The sequence below is a fragment of the Crinia signifera genome, chromosome 8, assembly GCF_055691185.1.
Source record: "Crinia signifera chromosome 8, ASM5569118v1, whole genome shotgun sequence".
NCBI classification, from domain to species: Eukaryota; Metazoa; Chordata; class Amphibia; order Anura; family Myobatrachidae; genus Crinia; species Crinia signifera.
The window spans coordinates 108,256,650-108,279,506 of NC_139224.1; the positions used below are offsets into that span (position 1 = coordinate 108,256,650).

General features: G+C 45.3%; 1 protein-coding gene across 1 annotated transcript in view; it reads right to left on the reverse strand.

Moving 5' to 3' along the window:
- LOC146027268 (ferric reductase 1-like) overlaps positions 1-22,857 on the reverse strand; it is an 83,785-nt gene that overhangs the window by 36,220 nt on the left and 24,708 nt on the right. The window contains exons 6-9 of the mRNA XM_083158208.1: positions 17,159-17,257; positions 8,793-8,946; positions 7,470-7,580; positions 5,236-5,348 (exon numbers count right to left, since the gene is read on the reverse strand). Of these exons, the coding sequence (XP_083014334.1) occupies positions 5,236-5,348; positions 7,470-7,580; positions 8,793-8,946; positions 17,159-17,257 (477 nt within the window). The remainder of the gene's footprint in view (positions 1-5,235; positions 5,349-7,469; positions 7,581-8,792; positions 8,947-17,158; positions 17,258-22,857) is intronic.

The following is a 22,857-nucleotide window of genomic DNA, read 5'->3' on the forward strand; positions in this document are numbered from 1 at the left end:
TAATATGATATACTGTAAGCTGTGTCAGTTACATTTTAAAATACAGAAACAATTGATCAACTTCAATATTAAGAATTATTTTGTAGTAGACAGTACGTACCAGACTGGCACCCAGTATGTAATACAACCCAGGTACTATAATATGATATACACATGTGTGTATGTATGTGAGACAAACACTGACAATGATGATGATGACTCTGCAGAATCTTACAGCAATTTACCCTTCCCAGTACCCAGCAACCACTAAGTGAGTGTAGTATGTATGTACTAGGTGGCCCGTGGGCAAATTTTGCATGCAAATAAAATACAGATAATTTCATAGTGAGGTTGGTGGTTTGTAGTAGGATGAAAGAAGAAACATTTCATTTATAGTTATTTTGAGTAGCCAAGCAAAAGTGATCATCTTAAAGTACCCCGAGGCCTACACCCGGGGAGATGCTGAAGAGTTCAGTGGAGAACTTAATCTTTAAAATGGTACCTCATTTATCGATTTTGATTAAGTATAAAGGGAGAAAAAAGGATCGTCATGATTGACTCTAGGTCGACAATCAAAAGGTCGACAGTCAAAAGGTCGACAGTCAAAAGGTCGACAGAGTCCAAAGGTCGACAGTCAAAACGTTGACAGCCAATAGGTTGACAGGGTCAATAGGTCGGCAGCCAAAAGGTCAACAGGGTCCAAATGTCGACATGGCCAAAAAGGTCGACATGAAAAAGGTCGACATGTATTTCTCTCCCTGTCTGCCACCATCATTCCTGATACCCTTTCTCTCATTTACACTCTATTATTCTCTCTCTCCCTAATATCCTCTCTCACTCCTCTCCCAGACACCCTCTTTTACTTCCTGTCTCTCCCCCTTTCTCTCCTTGATATCCTTTCTCTCTCTGTTTCTCTCTCTCCCCCTTTCTCTCTCTGACACCCCTTCTCTCTCACTCCCTGTTTCTCCCCCTTTTCTCCCTGACACCCTGTCAGTCCCTGTATCTCCCTGACACTCTTTCCCCGTCTGTCCCCTGACACGCTTTCTCTCTCTTTTTCTTTTTCTCCCCCTTTCTCCCCCTGACACATCATTGATCTCTCACTTCATGTCTCTCCCCTTTCCCTCCCTGACACTCTGGGCAGTATTCAATGAGGCTGATTCGCCATGTTTTATGGCGATTTTGTGCTATTTTCGTGCTGTACGGCAAATTTTTGACTAAAACGGTGAATCACCCTGTTCAATGACCAGATGGCGAATACATTTCAAGGTTTTTATCGCCATGATTCACCGAGTAGCAATCGCTATCTTTTTATGGTGAAGTGGAATGTGAACTTTTAAAATAAAGTGTTTTGATTTTTACATTTGGTGTCAAAAAATCAGGAATTTTATTCTGAGGAGGGGCATGCTATTTTTATACATGTGCTGTAAGCACATGGATATATATTTAATTAAAAAAAAAATATTATTTTTTTTACACAGCAGCCAGCAGGGGGCCGGGAGCCGAGTCACTCATTAGATATTCATATATTCACTGCACCCGATCATTACATATGCACGATCGGGTGTAGTGAATACCCGGTCCCCTGTTGGCTATCCCGGGGGGCAGCCTGTGCTGCCTGGCTCCTGGGAAGCCCACCTCCCCCCACAAACATTCTGGGGCAGGCAGGGAGACTTCCATCTCCCTGCCTGCCGCCGTCCTCAGGCTCAGTTAAAATTTGCCAGTCAGGGGCAGTGAGCCCCTGACTCGTTGAATACTGGAGCCGGCGAGGCTCCGGAACGTGGCGGGCAGTGGCGAATGTGCAGCGAATCCTAAACAGGATTCGCTGCACATCGTCAAAATTCTCATTGAGTACTGCCCTCTGTCTTTCACCCTTTATCTCCATGACACCCTCTCTCATTCCATCTGATTAAAAAAACGTTTCAGAAAAGCAGTGCCAAAAAATGTTTTGTAACAAATAATGGGGCAGATGTATGATCCGTCGTTATGGGGGAGAAGGGTATCAGCGCACGTTATGTGCACTGATACAGCTTCTCCCCCATGTATGAAGGAGCCAGGATGCGGTAATGGACAGGGGCGCTATGCGCCCCTGTCCATATCGGCGCTGCTATCAAAATGATAGCAGGCCGAATGTATGAACGGTCAGCATCGCTGAACGTTCCGCACGAAGTCGGGTTTGGCTTCGCCAGCATCAGGCTGGTGAAGCCCTAGTAGTAGTAGTAGTACGTTTATTTATAAGGCGCCACAAAGTGTCCGCAGCGCCGTACATAGCAAAAAAAAAAAAAAAAATTACAAGGTAACGTACAGGGTGTGTAGAAAGATACAGTATAAATAGGGGTATAGCTGGTAGAACTAAAATCAGCATCAGTTCAGAAGTAGGTGTCAAAATAGTCAAGGAGACCGAAGATGAAGTAGAGGAAGGGAAGAACAGGACAGGAGCACAGGTGAGGTAATGAGGTAGGGTGAGTACGTGAGGAAGGAGGGCCCTGCTCATAAGAGTTAACATACTAAAAATAGGTGGGTGGACGAACGAAATACAATAGGATAAGTAGGAACGGAGGGGAACGGAGGCAGGATAGGAGGATCAAAAGAGGTTAGGAGGAGGGATAGGCTAGTCGAAAAAAGTGGGTTTTGAGGGAGCGCTTGAAGGAGGTAAGGGAATCAGATAGCCTGATGGGTGGCGGGAGGTTGTTCCAGTGCAGGGGGGCAGCGCGAGAGAAATCTTGGACACGGGAGTGGGAGGAGGTGATTAGGTGAGAGGTCAGTCGGCGGTCAGCGATGGAGCGAAGAGGACGGGAGGGAGTGTGGATAGAGATCAGTGAAGAGAGGTAGGGAGCTGTGGAGGAGGAGAGAGCCTTGTAGGTGGTGGTGAGGAGTTTAAAGAGAACTCGAAAAGGAATGGGGAGCCAGTGAAGAGATAAACAGAGGGGGGAGGCGGAGGTAGAGCGGCGGGAGAGGAAGATGAGCCTAGCAGCAGCGTTAAGAATGGATTGGAGAGGTGCGAGGCGGGTGAGAGGTAGCCCAGAGAGAAGGATGTTGCAGTAGTCAAGGCGGGAGATGACAAGAGAGTGAATGAGAATTTTGGTCGCGTCAGTGGAGAGGAATGGTCTGATGCGTGAGATGTTGCGTAGGTGAAAGCAGCAAGACTGTGAGAGAGCACGAATGTGGGCGGTGAAAGAGAGGGAGGAGTCAATGATGACACCGAGGCAGCGCGTTTGGTCGGTGGACGTGATCTCGGTTTCACCAATGCTGATGGAGATAGTGGGAGAAGAGGGGATGTTCGGGGGATGGAAGATTAGAAGTTCAGTTTTAGCCATGTTTAGTTTCAGGAAGCGTTGGGTCATCCAGGCTGAGATGGCCGTGAGGCATTCGGAGACCTTGGACAGAAGTGATGGGGATAAGTCGGGGGAGGAGAGATAGATTAGGGTATCATCAGCATAAAGGTGGTAATGAAAACCATAGGAGCTGATGAGGGTGCCCAGAGAGGTGGTGTAGAGGGAGAAGAGGAGAGGGCCAAGGACTGACCCTTGGGGAACACCGACTGGCTGGGGGGTAGTAGGAGAGGAGGAGCTCGGAGTGGAGACGGAGAAGGAGCGATCGGAGAGGTATGAGGTGAACCAGGAGAAGACCGTGCCAGTGATGCCAAAGGAGCGGAGGGTGTTGAGCAGGAGAGGGTGGTCAACAGTGTCAAAGGCAGCCGACAGATCAAGCTGGATGAGGATAGAGAAGAGGCCTTTGGATTTAGCCGATAGTAGATCGTTAGTGACTTTGGTCAGGGCAGTTTCAGTGGAATGTAAAGGGCGGAACCCGGATTGGAGGGGGTCTAGAATGGAGTTAGCGGTAAGGTGGCTTAGGAGACGATTATAGGTCAGACGTTCTAGGAGTTTGGAGGCAAAAGGGAGGAGGGAGATGGGCCTGTAGTTGGATGGAGAGTTGGGGTCCAGATTTGTTTTTTTGAGAATTGGGGAGACAAGAGCGTGTTTGAAGGAGGAAGGGAAGATCCCAGAGGATAGGGAAAGATTAAAGAGGTGAGCCAGGTGAGAGCAGACTGATGGACTGAGACGACGGATAATATTGGAGGGGATAGGATCAAGCGGGCAGGTGGAGGGAGAAGCGGATTGAAGGATAGAGTGGACTTCAGCAGCAGTGGTGGGGTAAAATGAGGACAGGGGTTGGAAGGAGGGGAGTGGAGATGTAGGAGGGGAGGAGGGAGAGGGTGAGGTCATGGCAGCAGTGATGGCAGTCCTGAGAGAGGAGATTTTGGTTGAAAAGTAGGTAGCAAAATCAGCGGCTACGATGGAGGACGGAAGAGCTGGAGGAGGGGGGGAGAGCAAGGAGTTGAAGGTGGCGAAGAGCCTGCGGGGATTGGATGATTGGGAAAGGATGAGGGACTTAAAGTAGGATTCCTTGGCCAGAGCAAGGGCAGAGCTGAAGGAGGAAAGATCTAACAGCAGGGACAGCGCTGTCCCTGCTGTCAGCTGTGGGCTGCGCTGGGGATCTCGCGTGAACAGCGAGATCCCGCGCATGCCCAGTGCGGCCGGCCGGGGGACAGGAGATAGCGCATCAGTATTAACTGATGCGCTATCTCCAGAAAGGGACATCGCCGGAGGGGGGAGTTAACGCTCCCCCGCTTCGGCAGACAAGATGTTAATACATCTTGTCGATGTCCCTTCCTGCTTCGCCTCGCTATTGAGGCGAAGCAGGAAGTATCATAGCGGCGCGATAAGCGCCGCTATGATACATCTGCCCCTATACTTAAAATAAGTTGCTTGGTTCCAAGATAGCAAGGGATAGTTATACACAATTATCTAATACAGCTGATAAGCAACAAGTAATTTTGCAGAGAGATAGATTTGGATGCTAAGGGCCAAAGGTAATAGGGTGAGAGTTTCAGAAAGTGAGAGATTTTGAGAGAGTTTTCCCTTGTTTTTTAAAGCAGCAATCAATTACATGGCAAAATCAACCTGGTTTTGCATTATCAATGACTGCCACTTTAAAAAAAATGGGAAAACTCTCCCAAAATCTCTCACTTTCTGAAACTCTCACCCTATTACATTTGGCCCTTAGTGTTCAAACTGATTTCTAAACTGCAGTGTAAAAATATATCAGCCAGTATTTACCCTGCACAAAAATACCTCATCCAAATCTAGAGTAACTTTCTTGCTGCACATATTGCATTTGCCCCACCTGCAGTCCAGCATGATTTTTGCCCATTTTTAGTTCTGCGATCAGGGCTGAATTAGGCCCATAGATTCTCACCTGGAACCATAGAGCTTTCCCAATGAATGGTTTTCCAGCTGCACTCTTCATGTAACGAGCCATAATCATCCCAATACTACCAGTAGTCATCCATGCAATCAGCATCAGGGCACCTGAGGAACAGATGGTGAATTATGTGGGGTACACACTAGGACGTTTTGGCCTAAAATGAGCCAATTTAGGGCCTTATTCTAGTTCACTCTTTGTGACTAAATCCTTCTTAGATGGACAAAACCATGTGAACTGCTGGGGGGGCAGATATAACATGTGCAGAGAGAATTAGATTTGGGTGAGTTATTTTGTTTCTGTGCAGGGTAAATAGTGACTGCTTTATTTTTACCCTGCAATATAGATCTCACTTTGAAGTAAACCCCCACCCAAATCTAATTCTCTCTGCACATGTTACATCTGCCCCACCTGCAGTGCACATGGTTTTGTCCATCTAAGAAGGATTTTGTCAGAAAGAGTGAACTAGAATAAGGCCCTTAGATACAACATACCTCCCAACATCACCCATGCCAGGAGGGACAAAATGCTCTGCTTTTGGACTTTCCTCTTAATGTATGATTGCCATCACCTGTTTTTGAACATGTTAACTAATAAGAAAGGTGCTTCACCACAGATGATGGCAATCCTACATTAAGAGGAAAGTCCAGAAGCAGAGCATTGTGTCCCTCCTGGAGAGGATCATGTTGGGAGGTATGATACAATCTCAAACAGGTGTGTGGGGAGCGCTATTAACCGCGGCTGGCAAGGGGTTGTCACTCCCCTATTATTCAAGAAAGAGATAAATACACTGGCTGAATAATTGTTCAGGCGGTAATCTGAATAAATTATATTTATTAACTCTAATAATAGCAAATGCAAAACACAATAAAATCTAACTTAGAAAATGTACAACAAAATACATAAAAAATAAAGGATAAGGGGATTGTCACATACGTGACATAAAGGTGGTATGTGGCAGGATATAAAAGTCAAAATGTCATAAAAAATCCATATTAGGATCTTATATTACCGATTGGGAAATTGCTCCACTGATGAAACTGGATATGGGATTGAAGGTGTGTACCCTCCAGTGATAAATGAAAAGATGGTTGCGGTGATGATGAGCTCTTATATACACAGGAGCTTAGTTGAATCCTGATGGCGACCACTGGTTATACTGCTAAGTCTCTTAGGGACCTGGCTTGGTGTCCCAGCAGCTTTGTTTGAAACTTTAGATCCAGATTTCTGGGTGGTGCTCTATTTCTTTCAGGAATCAAAGATGACCATCAGTGGGAACAGAGAAGTCCAATGTAATGCTCAACGCGTTTCCCCGGATCAGTAAAATTCTGGCTTCCTCAGGAGCGAATGATTTAAAATGGGCTAAAAGCTCCTATATATACACCACTTCATTAATTGGTGACCTGCTGCACCTGGGTTGGGCTGGGGGTATTATAATGATAACCGTCACAAAAAACTATACATATTATAGATCTAAAGCTTGGAGGCCGTCATAGGAACAAAGTGGATCAGATCACAGTATAATATATACATTTATTAGTGTAAAAAAGGTAAATAAATGGATGAAAATGGACATGCACATGTGTGGACTAATCAATTAGCTTGGGTAGAGGTGTTTGGTTGATCATGTGATCAACACTCACTATTATTAGAGTTAATAAATATAATTTATTCAGATTACCGTCTGAACAATTATTCAGCCAGCGCTGACATTTTGTATTTATTAGATACAATCTCGACCGATTGTATGTAAATTGGCATTCACTGCCAGTCTGATGTGATCCCGATCCGATGCACGGCCCCGCGGGTCGTTAGGTCCTTTCTGAGATCCTACCATCAGCAGGTATGATCAGAGAAACGACCATTGAAGTGGGTGCGGGTCGCGATCGGATCGCGATCACATCAGGTCCATTTTCCGAGCGGGTCATCGGCAGGTCGTGGGCTCCGTCAGCTCCTGAGCAGGTCGTACATTCCTGTAACGACCCACTCGCGAGCTGCATTGTGCTCGTGTGTACCCAACATTACTGTGGAATGTGGAATCTCGTTTGTGTTCCAAGTAATATGTAATGGAAGCAGATTGCAGTTTTAGCATCAGGAATGCTAAACATCATTAACAGTTTAAGAATAATACAAAAAAAACGACGAAGCTCTTTGGGTATTATTTAGTTGTTGTGCTTATTACTTTCAGATATTACTAAAGGATAAAGGAAATCATTTTGCATACTCACCATGAGCAATTATTAAAGGTTTTGCTTCAGTCCATGGCATGGCTGGACGATAATCAGAAAGGTCAGCAGTACTATTGGCTATAAGGATCGTGCTGTATCCTGCCATAGTGTCTAGAAATAAAAGTAAATATCTAAATGACAGCATTGATCCATAGCACCCTTTCTACAAATTACCAGTGTACAGTAGGTATCACTATCAATTATTTAAAACAATGCAAAGTAAATTAACAAAATTGAAATCTAAATCAAATCAATATTTGGTCAAACCACCCATTGCCTTCAAAATAGCATCATTTTTTCTAGGTAAAATTGCACAAAGTCAGGGATTTTGTAGGATTATTGGGCCTGATTCAGACCGGGTTGTAGTCCTCACAAAACTACAGCCCATTGCATTAGGCTGCTCTGCTCTGGTGCAGCACAAGGTCTCGATCACATCGCTTAAGTGTGAGCGGTTCGCTATACTGTATACTAAGCGTTCACAAATCACCAGTGGTGCAGCCAAACTACGAAGTCAGATGCATGCTGGCCATGTTGAAGGTTGCAGCAGCTGCGTTTGACGTGAAGCTGCCACCACGGCCCTCCCCCGGGTGGCCTGGACATCCCTGCATTGTCTGTTGTGTGATCCACTCCAACAAAATGACACATTGTCACCCCATTGCTAGTAATGAAACTGCAATTGGATGTGATCCCAGTTTCAGGGCTCACACATGTGCTCTGGCATGCACACATACGTAGAAGTGTGACACTCGACGAATAGTGATTTCCACAATTTTACATCAGGGTCTGAATCAGGCCCATAGTCATGTATATGATTAACCAATTATACCAAACAGGTTACAATGGTCATTATTTTCATTTGAAGGGTGAAGCACGGTCATTATCTGAAGCTATGAACTGTGAACCTCGATCTGAGGGTTGTCTTGGTATAGACAGGGGATGAAGAGACCCCACTGGAGCTTGATGGGAAACTTTATGTTGAGCAAACAAACCAACACTGAGTGTCCAGGGGCCGGGCAGCGCTGCTGTGCAATATATCAGCAGCTGTCCGGCCCTGCCCCCGGCAACCCAACTGTGTGTGCCGTGAGGAAGGAGCCAGGGCCGGGCAACTGAAGCCGGGCAGCAGCTGAAGCTGAGCTCATTGCTAGCTCAGCACAGCGGCGTTGCCTGTCGCCAGGTTGGGGGAGACAGTGGCCATCTCCGAAATTTTCCGGGTATGCCATTGTTAGCACTGAAGCATAGCCCGGAAAATTTCTGGGATTACCAGTGAATGTAATGTATTGATCACAATAACTTTTAGTTTGTCATCTCTATGTCATCACTCACCATTTTCCGTAGCTGAGCCAGTGGCAAGAAATACATAGTAGCTGGGTTTGGCACTGGATTGTTGTTGGGAAGGTAGAATGATATCGCTTTGTGTGATGAATGAACATTTCAGTACCCCATTTACGTAAGATGTTACTATAGAGCCTGCAGTGCTCTCCAAAAATGAAAAATAATAAGTTAGATGTTTGTCACAGACCTATTTCACAGACACTAGAAATGGCAGCTTAAGGCTGTGTCTACACATTGCGTTTTAGAAGGATACAGTTAAACAGGAACCAAGAGGTGTACCAGCGCTGGCTGTATATTATAGTATATAGTAAGAAATGAACAGTTTCTTCTAAAATGAACAATATTCAATGAAACCATAAGCAGTATACGTTTTAAACATATGGAATTCCATAATAAAATAAAATAATTATTTGGGATAGGGATTTTCACTCAGCCACTGAATTTGTTAATCATTTGAACCACAATGTTTAGAATTTATCCTTCACTCATAATTTTGACACTAGCACCATTAACTTCCTGGATGTGACCCTAAAATCCAACATTGATCACATAATCTTTCAAAATTACAATAAGCCAGTGAACGCCAATTCTTATCTACACTATACCAGTGCTCATCATGCACCATGGAAACAGAACATCCCAAAAAGTCAGTTCATGCACCTCAAAAGGAATTGTACCGACCAACAGACATTCACTATACAAGCCCTAGATCTTTAAGAATCATTTAAATAGAGGGGGTAGTAGTAGTAGTATGGTATCCAGAAACCCTACTAGATTAAGTATTTGGGGATGTTAAGGATATGGACATAGACACTTTACTATCCCAAAAATCAGTATATACCAGGAACAGAGACACAAATACTCCAACAGACATAGGCCCTTATTCTGGTCGGTGAGGAAATATCCGCGTGCGTTCGGGCCGCCGATGTTTTGTGTCTGCGCATGTGCAGAGGCGTCTCTGCGCATGTGCGAGCGGGGCGTACGGCCAAATCCCGCATGATATGTGAACACTCCGAACAGGGGGTGGAGAGGGTCGTGAAGGGCTATTTGGGCTCATTACCATATGCATACGCCCCGCATTTCATGGGCGTTCCCATGAAAACGCTGGGCGTACGTATGGTAATGCGGCCGTGACGCACGTGTAGGGGCAGACATATGACATCGCCGGATGTCAGCTGCCCGCCCAGATCCCTGTTTTTGCACGGAAAAATGTCCGTGTGGTCTGAGGTTGCGGGAGCTGGTGGAGCACTCGGTCCTGCATTCGATGGTCTGCGACCATCGAATGATGGGGGAGGTTCCCTTAGATGGAGGAGGTGTATTCCGTGAAAAATACACGTGCGGTCCGTTCGGCCAGCTTCTTACCGCGTACGGACGGAGTTGGCGATCCGTATGGAAGGCGGGGTTTCGCACGCACAGTCCTGGCCGCATAATCGGATCCGGCCGCACCGATCAGAATAAGGGCCATAGTCTTTATATGTAAATATAATAATTGTGCCTATTCGATCAAGAAAATTGTATCACAAAACTATAGAATTATCCAACAAGACAAGCTACTGAACACCATTTTACTCAAAAAACTGTGTAGTTTATAAGCAAAATCAATACGTTAAAACCATCCTTGCACCTAAAAGTGATCAAAATGTCAGACAAAACACAGGGAGGTACAGAGTGGTTAGTTAAAAAAAAAAAAGTTTTTTTTCAAATGCAGCAAAACCCGCTGCACCATGTGTTCATATATCCCCAGGAAAGTCACCTCAGTAAATCTACCAAATATGGGGGAAACATATGATCAAAAGGGGTTTATGAACTGCAACTTCAAATATGTCATATACCTGTTAAAATGTGGGTGCAATCTCCCACACATAGGTCGCACAACAAGATCCCTTTATGTGTGTTTCATGGAACATCGTCGCAATATACTAAAGAAAAAGCTGGTGTGTGGAAATATGAGGGGCATGTGTGGCATTACTAATGGGGCAGGTGGGTGGAATTACTAAGGGGGAGCTGGTGTGTGGAATTACTAAGGGGCAAGTATAAGTTGCCTACTATTGTGTTGCAGGATGTGTAAAAGGGGTGCAGTATATGATGTGCTACAATACATTCAAAGACACACACCCTTTTGAGTGACTACACCCCCTATTTCTGGAGTATAGCCCTCGAATATCTGCTGGTATTAAGTGGCCCCCCAGCTGAAATAATAGCCCACCCTTGGTTTTAAACCCAAGCAAATAACCACTAGCTGAAATAATGAACCCAATTTATGGCAAGTGAGCATATTGGTGTATTGCAGCCTCTTCATAATGATCCCACCCACATCAACAGATTCTTCATTATCAATGCTCAGCAAATTGCCTTATGGCCTTATGTTGCTAATATTTAACTGGCAACCCCGGAGGAGAACCTGAACAAGTATAATAAGATTTTAAGAGTAGCATGCAAATGGTACAGTTTTTTTAAACAGAATAGTGAGGCATAAATAACTTTTCTCTATCGTCCATCCTGGTGACACAGCTAACCTTGGGATGTAGGAGGTTTCGCAGGAGCCAAGGCACCTATGCTGAAAGCTTTCCTCTGGACGCAGGCTCCTCCCTTCCGCATCTCATCATGCCCCAGTTCGTTTAAGGTGCCCACAGAAGTGGGTGCTATGCTGATCGGTTACTGCTGCAGCTGTCTTTTTTTCTTGGATTTTTACTAGAATAGCTAGGTTTTTATTATTTTATTAACTTAGTGTTTTAGTGCAGGTTTTTCACCAGTGTGCTGCTTCTAAAAGAAGCGCTGCACACTGAGAGAGCAGCAGAGGCTGACAGAAGCGCGTCCTGTCAGCGCTCTGTGTGCTGCTGGAAAGCGCTACCCCCGCTAACGCTGAGGTCACTGACAGCAAGCAGACAGATAAGTACACTGTATACATTGCTTTGTGCTTTGCCTGACATTGTGCACCGCGGGTTAAAAATGACTGACACGTGTGATGATGATGCTGCTGCTGGGTTGGGGGGAGCGTGGGGCATCTGACACGGCGCAGATTTTGCGGGGTTAAATTGACATGTGAACAGACGGATCAAGGGGACCTTTGCCCTGCTTGTGAAACTGTGCCCAGTGGTGCGCAAGCCCTGAGGTCTGAGCAACAAGAAACTGCATGGGCTGCTGCATTGGGGAGGTCTATGAATGCCTGAGGCTCTTAATAGGCAAAAGGATAGCTGGATAAAGTCTCCTGGCCCTAGTTCCGCCTCTCAGACGTCTATGGGATCCATTGCTCCTTCACAAAGGGACCCCATGTTATTGCAGGTCATACAGGACACTGCACAAGGGATTCATAAGATGAATTCCCTTATGGAAAAGTTTGCAAAACCTGAGAGTCCTTCCTCCAGGCGGCCCTCGCCGACACCTCCTCTGTTATCCTTAGATTCTGATGATGATGGTGTGTGTGCAGATGACTTAACTTGGGAGCAAAGGGAAGAGGCTGATGCTTCTGTCCCGGGCATTGAGGATTTAATCCTGGCCATTAAACAGGCATTAGACTTGTCTGAGGAGTACAAGGAACAGGCTCATTGTGTATTCAAAAGAATGCGTAGAGATTCTGTTACATTCCCTTTAGACGAAGGTATGGTCTCCTTGTTAGGGGAAGCTTGGAAAGTTCCAGATAAAAAAGTGACTATGTCTAAGAGGTTTGCAAATATGTATCCCATGCCTGAGGAGCATGTGAAGTTGTGGAAGAAAGTCCAGTTGGTAGACGCGCCTGTGGCTAGATTGTCTAAAGCCTTTCCCGTCCAGGGTGGAGCAGCCTTTAAGGACCCAGTAGACAAGAAAGTGAAAGGATGCCTTAAGGCAGTTTTTGAAGGAGTGGGCTATACACTCCGCCCCATTATTGCCTCAACTTGGGTAGCCAAAGCTATCATTAAGTGGGCTGAGGCTTTGGGAGATCAGCTGCGGCCTGATTCCGAGGCTTTTCTACTAGCAGAAAAACTCAGGTGTGCAGCAGAGTACATCACTGAGGCTGGGGAAGAAGGCGCAAAGATGGCGTCTAAGGTATCCGCCACATCTGTGTCTGTGTCTGCAAGGCGAGCCCTCTGTCTTAAGTCCTAGGATGCAGACAGTGAATAAAGAAATCCCTTCAGTCTTTGGCATTTAAAGGGGAGCTGCTTTTTTGGTTCAGAACTGGAGTCATCATAAAGCAAGCCACAGGGGAAAGAGTACATTTCTTCCTATAACAGGTAAAGCTTCAGGCTCAAAGTTTGGAGTATTTAAACTTGCTCTTCCTTTCGAGGGGGAGCATCCAGTAAAAGAGGTAGATTCGCAGCTGGTAAAGGTAAAGCTTCCAAATATAGGTTTTGGGCCTTTGGTAAGAAGCAGGTGTCAAAAGGTGAGGATAAATCCTCTGCATGATGGGGCGGAGGCTCCCCGTTCTGGTCTCAGAGTGGGGGGTCGCCTCCTGCAGTTTCGGGACAAGTGGAATATTCCAACCTCAGACCCTTGGGTTCTTTCAATTGTCTCAAGGGGTTACCGGATAAATCTCAGGGGGGATCCTCCACAGAGATTTCTCCCAACCCCTTTGCCAAAGGAAGCCAGTTCACGCATGGCCATCTTGGGGGCGGCGTTGGCTCTCAGTGAGAAGGGGGTTGCGGTTCCGGTTCCTCAGGAGGAACGCAAGGGAGGTTTTTACTCAATTATTTTCTTGGTTCCCAAACCATACAGGTCGGTCAGACCTATACTAAATTTAAAGTCTTTAAATCAGCACCTGTGGGTGGATCACTTCCATATGGAGGCCCTATGCTCAGTGCTTGGCAGCATACAGCCAGGGGAATTTTTGGCATCCGTGGATATTCAAGATGCATATCTTCATATACCCATATGCAAAGAATATCAGTCCTTACTTCGTTTTACGATAGGGGAGACTCATTTACAGTTCCAGGCTCTACCCTTTGGTCTGGCAACAGCACCGAGGGTATTCACAAAGGTGATGGCTGTCATGGCAGCGTCACTCAGGCTGAGAGGGAAAGTGATTATTCCCTACTTAGACGATCTGCTATTCAAAGCAGAGTCAGAGAAAAAAATTACAGGAACATCTAACAGTGGCATCGCAGTTCTTGCAGGACATGGGATGGGTGCTAAATCTGCCCAAGTCCCATTTGATTCCCACACAGAGATTGCTGTTTCTGGTAGTAATTCTGGACACCCACTTACACCGAGTATTCCTACCAGAGTCCAAAGCAAAGGACATCTGTCAGCTGGTGTTGATGTTACTTCAGGCATCAAGGCCTACAGTTTGGCAAGGGGCGAAGCTCCTAGGAAAAATGGTGGCGACTTTCGAGACGCTTCAGTTTGCCAGGTTTTATTCCAGATCTTTTCAATGGAACATCCTTTCCTGTTGGTCAGGTAATGTGAAAACCATGAAACAAGAAAGGTTACTTCTCTCTCAGGAGACAAAGGAGTCCTTAGTATGGTGGACGGACATAGAGACGTTGCAGTTGGGGTGGTCACTTCGCTCTTGGGACTGGGTGGTCATAATGACCAACGCCAGTCTCAGGGGTTGGGGGGCAGTTGCCCTTCACCTTCGGTTGCAGGGCCTGTGGTCCAAACAGGAATCCAGACTACCAATAAATATATTGGAACGTGCAGTTTGGAAGACTCTTCAACAGGCAGAGGATTGTCTGAAGGGCCTCCAGATCAGAGTGCAGTCAGACAACGCCACGGCAGTGGCTTACCTGAATCATCAGGGCGGGACTCGCAGCAGGATGGTGATGCAAGAAGTCTCGTGGATTTTCAGCTGGGCAGAAATCAACATTCCGGTTCTGTCTGCCGTATTCATTCCGGGGTTCCGGAATGTAGAGGCAGATTTCCCCAGCAGAAGGGACCTGCTGGAGGGGGAATGGTCATTACATCCGGAGGTATTCAAGGGGATTGTGAGTTGCTGGGGGCTCCCAGATGTGGATCTAATGGCATCCAGGAACAATTGTCAGGTTCCGAAATTTTGTTCCGGGACCAGGGACCCAACTGCTTGGGCGGTGGATGCCATGACGGTTCCGTAGCACTTTCAGCTGGTCTACATTTTTCCTCTGTTCCCAATGATACCGCGGGTGCTGAGAAGGGTGAAGTCTCAACAAGTGCAGGCCATTCTGATTGCACCAGACTGGCCCAAGAGGTCGTGGTATTCGGATATTCTGAGATTATCAACGGAATTCTGGCCCCTTCCTCTTCGTCAGGACCTTCTAAGACAAGGGCCATTTCTGCACCTGGACCTAGCTCGGCTCAATATGATGGCCTGGCTTATGAGACCTCCTTACTGAAAAAGAAAGGATTGTCTGATGCAGTTATCCAAACTATGCTTAGAGCTCGTAAGCCAGTGTCTGCTGCAATTTATAATCGAGTCTGGAAAATTTACATCAGGTGGTGTGAGTGTCAGAAAGTGCACACCTCCAGGTTCAAGGTGTCCAGATTGTTAGATTTCCTTAATGATGGTTTCTCAACTGGTTTGGGATTACAGTCTCTAAAGGTGCCGCTTTCTGCTCTGTACATTTTCTTCCAGAAAAGGATAGCTTTTTTACCTGAGGTTCAAACCTTTTTGCAGGGCATTACCAGGTTAAAGCCTCCATCTAGGCAGCCGGTGGCACCTTGGGATTTATAGTTGGTTCTGTCGGTGTTGCAGAACCCTCCTTTTGAACCGTTAAGGTCGGCTGACCTTAAATATGTTTCTTGGAAATTGACCTTTCTGTTAGCCATTGCTTCGGCTAGACGTTTTTTGGAGTTGGGAGCTTTGTCCTGTAAATCTCCGCATTTAATTTTTCATGAAGATAGGGATGTGGTTTGATCAGTACCTAAGTATTTTCTCCTCCAAAAGGGGCAAAAAATAGGGACAAATTAAGGAAGTTGGACATAGTTCGCGCCTTGCGAATTTACGTGGAAAGGGTAAGGGACATCCGCAAAACAGACCTGTTGTTGGTTTTGTATGATGTGCATAAGAGAGGATGGCCTGCTTCTAAGAAGACTATTGCCAGATGGTTAATGTCAGTAATTGCCTTTTGCTTACACCAAGGTAGGTAGACCTGTTCCTTCTAGAATTAATGCACATACCACCAGGTCAGTTGCTTACTCTTGGGCTGTGCGTCATGGTCATGGGGCTACGGCGGAGCAGTTGTGCAGGGCTGCCACTTGGTCATCTGTTTACACCTTTACCAAATTTTACAGGTTTCATGAGGACGCTTCATTTGGACGGGCAGTGATGAGATCTGGCAGTCTGAGTGTACCCTCCCAAAAGACCGGCTCGTGAACGTCCCAAGGTTAACTGTGTCACCGGGATGGACGAAAGAGAAAAGGGGATTTTTGTAAGAACTTACCGTTCTAACCCCTTTCTCTGAGTCCATTCCGGTGACACAGCAATCCCTCCCTTACGCTCAGTAAATCATACCGTTCATGTGTGTCATGTTATGGTTATATGATTGTGCATATAAGATGTCAGGCATTGTACTGAGTTGTGTATCCTAGTGTGCTTTTCAAGTTGATCTGAGGCATGATGGGATGCGGAAGGGAGGAGCCTGCGTCCAGAGGAAAGCTTTCAGCATAGGTGCCTTGGCTCCTGCGGACCCTCCTACATCCCAAGGTTAGCTGTGTCACTCAGAGAAAGGGGTTCGAATGGCAAGTTCTTACAAATATCCCCTTATATTAAATACATCTTATGAATCAGATGTTATCTTGGTCAGTCTATTGGAAGCTTTGCTAATGGTGAGAAATTCTATAGGTTTAGCATGTAATGCTGCTTTCACACCGCAAAACCTGCTTAGACCCGGTATTTAAAACGTTTGTTAAAACAGGTCAGAGCAAGTTTAACCCTTTTCACACCGCATGTAAATACCGGGTCTAAAGCAGGTTTGCGGTGTGAAAGCAGCATGATGAGAGGCAGGGAGGAGATAATCCTGGGACTGCAGACTATGGATGGAGACCAGAGGGTAAGGCTAGGGTAGGGGGTCTGAGCATCAGCAGGTCCCGCCAGCACAGTGCATATTTAATGAGTGGCTCCCTCTAATTACATATGCGCATATGTAATGAGCAACTTAATACATACGCACATATGTAATGAGCGGTTCCGCTCATTAAATATGCACGGAGTGGGACCAATAGTGCTCACTGCTACCGTTTCAGACCCGTTCAGACAGCAAAAAAACGGGTCTGAAATTGGTAGGCCCTGCTTTTTTACCAATTTAAAATACCAGTTATTTTAAAATGGTAAAGTCACTCTGGACCTTTCAGACCGCACATATTACCATTTTGAAACTGTAAAAAAAACGGCAAAATACCAGGTAATAAGTATGGTCTGAATGGGGTATTAGATAAACTGCATAGAAGTGTTTGCAGACTCTATTACTCACAGTGTTGGTAATAATAGGCACAGCTTCTCCAGTGGTATAGGCTCGTTGTACTTTAATAATTCCAGAAGAATTGATACAAACATAAACGTCATCATTTCCCTAGAAGATACAATGGGATTAGATACAGTATAATATGCTCTCGTAATTATATGACACAAATGTATTTGTCATGCAAGTTTGACAAATGATAAACTGAGTAAGTAGTCTTCATGTCAGCAAGCATGATGTTGACAGTCAAAAGTAAACACCCTTAAATTCAAATGGCTTAAATATTCAACACCTGCAAAATGTTGACATATGTAATGATGTAACCTCACACCTATTTGTTTATGTAATGGTTACACTGAAACTGCCAACACCCAAGTTGAGTTGATTTTATCCAATCAGTATACTTGGGAAACAATAATATCTAATATTTATACTAAGTATTAAATGGTAGATTGGATAACTGTCACCTATATTTTATAACCCTACTTATCTCTTTTTAATTTATCCTATATAGGAGGAGCGGCCCAACCTAAGGAATCAAACAGCCCACCTATAACACGGTAAGTATAATGTTTACTCTACATGTACACATAAACATAAGTCATGACAATAAAGTCCAAAACAAACATTAAACATTACTATTCACAATATGATACCCTATGCAATATATAGTGCATGCAATACAAAACATAGATATTAAAAGTTATACACTTTCATATTCACTGGCCAGATGTATTAGTAAAACACATTAACCCCTTCACGACATTTGACGTATATATACGTCATGGCCGGGAAGTACTTCCCGACACATGACGTATATATACGTCATGACTTTAAACTGTCACTGCGTCTCGAGACGCAGTGACAGAGGGACGATGTCTGCTGTGCCTGACAGCAGACATGTCCCTGCATGCCCAGGGGGGGCTGCGATGCCGCCCCCCCGTCGGCGATCGCTGTGATTGGCTGTTCAGTGTGAACAGCCATTCACAGCGTTTTCCTGTGTTACCAGCGAATCAGACGCTTGGTAACACAGGTGTCAATCACCACCGGGCGTCAGGGGGCATGAGGGGGTCATCGGTGACGATGACACCTCACCCCACCCTCACCCCACCTGCCCCCAAGGCTGTGATTGGTCCGTGGGACCCACGGACCAATCACAGCCAAGGCGCGACATTTAAACTACCGGTGACTGCGCTGCAGACGCCATTCCGGTCTGGAGTAGCGTGCAGAGCGGTCACCGTGCCTATCTGCCGTGATACTGACCTGATCCTTGCTCATGCTTACCTGATCCTTGCAAATACCTTACCTGATCACTTGATCACTGCTTGTAGCGTGCTGGACGCTTCCTGGATCTGACTTCCTGAGACTTCCTGCTGCTGCTGCAGTGTGATAGAGAGATAGAGAGATAGAGAGAGAGAGATAGAGAGAGATAGAGAGGTAGTGACAGAGAGAGCTATATTTTGTGTCTGCTACCCCCCCTTTTTGGGGGTGCAGGGGTTTTTTATATATAAATAACTGTCGCTGCTGCTGCAGTGTCATAGTGATAGATAGTGAGAGATAGTGATAGATAGTGATAGATAGTGAGAGATAGAGAGATTTGTGTCTGCTACCCCCCCTTTTTGGGGGTGCAGGTTTTTTTTCTATATATATAACTGTCAGTGCTGCTGCTGCAGTGTCATAGTGATAGATAGTGATAGATAGTGAGAGATAGAGAGATAGAGAGAGATAGTGACAGAGAGTGATAGAGAGTGTATATTTTGAGTCTGCTACCCCCCCTTTTTGGGGGTGCAGGTTTTTTTTTATACATATAACTGTCAGTGCTGCTGCTGCAGTGTGATAGATAGTGATAGATAGTGATAGATAGTGATAGATAGTGAGAGATAGAGAGAGATAGTGACAGAGAGTGTATATTTTGTGTCTGCTACCCCCGCCTTTTGTGCTGATCACTATATCTGAGGTGATCAGCAACTTTTTGGGGGCGCAGAGGTTTTTTTTTTTATATATACCTGTCAGTTGCTGCCAGTTGCACCAAAGGTTGTGCACCTGCTGCCCCTCACTGGTAATCAGTGTCGCATCACTGATCACCTTTTTTTTTTTTTTGTGGGTGCTGTGTGGTCTTTTTTTAATTTTTTCTTTACACACACTGTGATTTTGTGGGTGTCCTGTGGCCACTGTGCGCTGATCAGTGACGTACATCACTGATCAGCTTTTTCGGCACAGGGTTGATCTATTTTTTTTTTTTTTTTTTATCAAATTCCTGTTGCCTTTGAGCGCTGTTCAGTGACAGACGTTACTGACCAACATCTGTGCTCAATTTTTGGCGCAGGACCTTTTTTTTTTGTTTTTTTAACCCCTTCAATTTTTTTTTTTTTTAACCCCTTTAATTTTTTTTTTTTTTAACCCCTTCAATTTTTTTTTTTTGTATAAAGTATTTTTTTTGTTCTGCACTACATACACACAACACACTACATACCCCCCGGGTTGAAATAAAGTTTGTACCCCCCCCCCTACACTATACACGTGTTGAAACATTTCACTACCAGTAACACAAAAATAAAAATGTCATCCCAAATGTCATCCCAAATGTCATCCCAGTCATCCAGAAGAATGTATTCAGTGGAGGAGGCATATGCCATGCTTGCTTCTGATTCTGACACAGCCAGTGAGGCAAGCGGGGAATTTGAAGGATTCGTCTTAAGCTCCTCTTCCTCCTCTGGTGATGAGGGACCCCCTCAAAGACGCCCCCGTAGAGCAGCTGAGACCCCCCCCCCAATAATTGATCTCGTATGGACCCCACCACCAGACAATTTTGAGCCCCAGGTTCCTGAGTTTTTGGCCATGCCAGGAATCCAATTTGATTCCACAGGTCTCAGAGAAATTGACTTTTTCAAATTATTTTTCTCTGATGATTTTATAAATTTAATGGTGGACCAAACTAATTTATATGCCCAGCAGTTTATTGCTCAAAACCCCACGTCATCATTTGCTAGGTGGACCCCTGTAGATGCAGTAGAGATGATGACGTTTTGGGGTCTGGTGTTTCATATGGGCATAGTAAAAAAGCCACAAATTAGGCAATATTGGAGTACAGATGTTCTGTACAGCACCCCATTTTACCGTATGGCCATGACTCGGACTCGTTTTGAGGCAATCCATAAATTTATACATTACACCGATAATGCACAGTGCCCACCCAGAGATGATCCCACCTTTGACAGGCTATTCAAAGTCAGGCCGGTCATTGATCATTTCAGTGCCAAATTTGCAGAGCTGTACATCCCTGATAAATGTATTAGCATCGACGAGTCCCTTATACATTTTAAAGGAAGGGTTAAATTCCGCCAGTACCTTCCCAGTAAGAGGGCAAGGTATGGCATAAAAATGTATAAGCTGTGTGAAAGCACCACAGGGTACACCCACAAGTTTAGGGTATATGAAGGGAAGGATTCAAGAATTGAACCGCCAGAATGCCCCCCCTCCCTCGTAGGTGTTAGTGGCAAAATTGTCTGGGATTTAATGCACCCCTTCCTGGATAAGGGTTATCACCTCTATGTGGATAACTTTTACACCAGCATCCCCCTGTTTAAGGCCCTTGGTTCAAGAGGTACAGCAGCTTGCGGTACTGTGCGCAAGAACCAAAGAGGCCTCCCCAAAACGCACATTGCCCAAGTAATGAGAAGGGGTGAAAGCAGGGGAATATGCACCGAAAATATGTTGTTGGTCAAATATAAGGACAAGAGGGATGTCCTTATACTGACAACAATTCATGGAGACAGTACCACCTCCATCCCTGTACGAGGTACCAGTACCCACACCTCAAAACCAAATTGTATCCTAGATTACAATAAGTACATGGGCGGAGTGGATCTTTCAGATCAGGTACTGAAGCCGTACAGTGCCCTGCGGAAAACAAATATCTGGTACAAGAAGCTGGCTGTGTATATCATCCAGATGGCACTGTATAACGCTTACGTGCTATTCCGTTCTACCGGCCAGAGGGGGACATTTATGCACTTTCAAGAGGAAGTCATAAAGGGCCTAATATTTGGGAACCAGCAGGCAGAGGGCCCCAGTACTTCTAGTACTGGCCCCCGTATTGTACCAGGGCAGCATTTTCCCAACGAAATCCCCTCCACTGCAAGAAAGGGCAGGACACAAAAAAGGTGCAAAGTTTGCTATAAAAAGGGAATAAGAAAGGAAACTATTTTCCACTGTGAAACTTGCCCCGACAAACCCGGCCTATGTATAAAGGAGTGTTTCAAAATATACCACACATCGATGGATTATTAGGTTCATCATTTCACCGTCCATCGGGGGTCTTGCTAATGCCACATAGCACCCACCATTCATTCCACCAGAATCTGAGCTGCAAAATCCAAAAATTACTCCTTCCCTTCTGAGTCCTGCCATGCACCCAACTGGTATTTTTTGTTCTCATGTGAGGCATTGCCGTACTCTGGAGAAATGGGGGCACATATTTTGGGGTGCTTTGTCTCCTTCATTCCTTGTGAAAATGAAAAATTTTGAGCCAGAAGTACATTTTTGTGTAAAAAAATGTAATTTTTCATTTTCACAGCCCAGTTGTACCAAAATTGGTGAAACCCCTGGGGGTTTGAAATGTACACTATACCCCTAGATGAATTCCCTGAGGGGTGTACTTTGCAAAATGGGGTCACTTGTGGGGGGGTTCCACTGTATTGGCAATGCAACATAGCACCCACCATTCATTCCACCAAAATCTGTGCTGCCAAATCCAAAAATCACTCCTTCCCTTCTGAGTCCTGCTATGCGACCCACTGGTATTTTTTGGTCACATGTGAGGCATTTCCGTACTCGGGAGAAATGGGGGCACAGATTTTGGGGTGCTTTGTCTCCTTCATTCCTTGTGAAAATGAAAAATTTTGAGCCAGAAGTACATTTTTGTGTAAAAAAATTTAATTTTTCATTTTCACAGCCCAGTTGTACCAAAATTGGTGAAACCCCTGGGGGTTTGAAATGTACACTATACCCCTAGATGAATTCCCTGAGGGGTGTACTTTGCAAAATGGGGTGACTTGTGGGGGGGTTCCACTGTATTGGTGCAACATAGCACCCACCATTTATTCCACCAAAATCTGTGCTGCAAAATCCAAAAATCACTCCTTCCCTTCTGAGTCCTGCCATGCGCCCAACTGGTATTTTTTGGTCACATGTGAGGCATTGCCGTACTCGGGAGAAATTGGGGCACAGATTTTGGGGTGCTTTGTCTCCTTCATTCCTTGTGAAAATGAAAAATTTTGAGCCAGAACTGCATTTTTGTGTAAAAAAATGTAATTTTTCATTTTCACTGCCCAGTTGTATCAAAATTGGTGAAACCCCTGGGGGTTTGAAATGTACACTATACCCCTAGATGAATTCCCTGAGGGGTGTAGTTTGCAAAATGGGGTGACTTGTGGGGGGGTTCCACTGTATTGGTGCTTTGGGAGTCTTGCTAATGCAACATGGCACCCACTATTCATTCCACCAAAATCTGTGCTGCCAAATCCAAAAATCACTCCTTCCCTTCTGAGTCCTGCCATGCGCCCAACTGGTATTTTTTGGTCACATGTGAGGCATTGCCGTACTCGGGAGAAATTGGGGCACAGATTTTGGGGTGCTTTGTCTCCTTCATTCCTTGTGAAAATGAAAAATTTTGAGCCAGAACTGCATTTTTGTGTAAAAAAATGTAATTT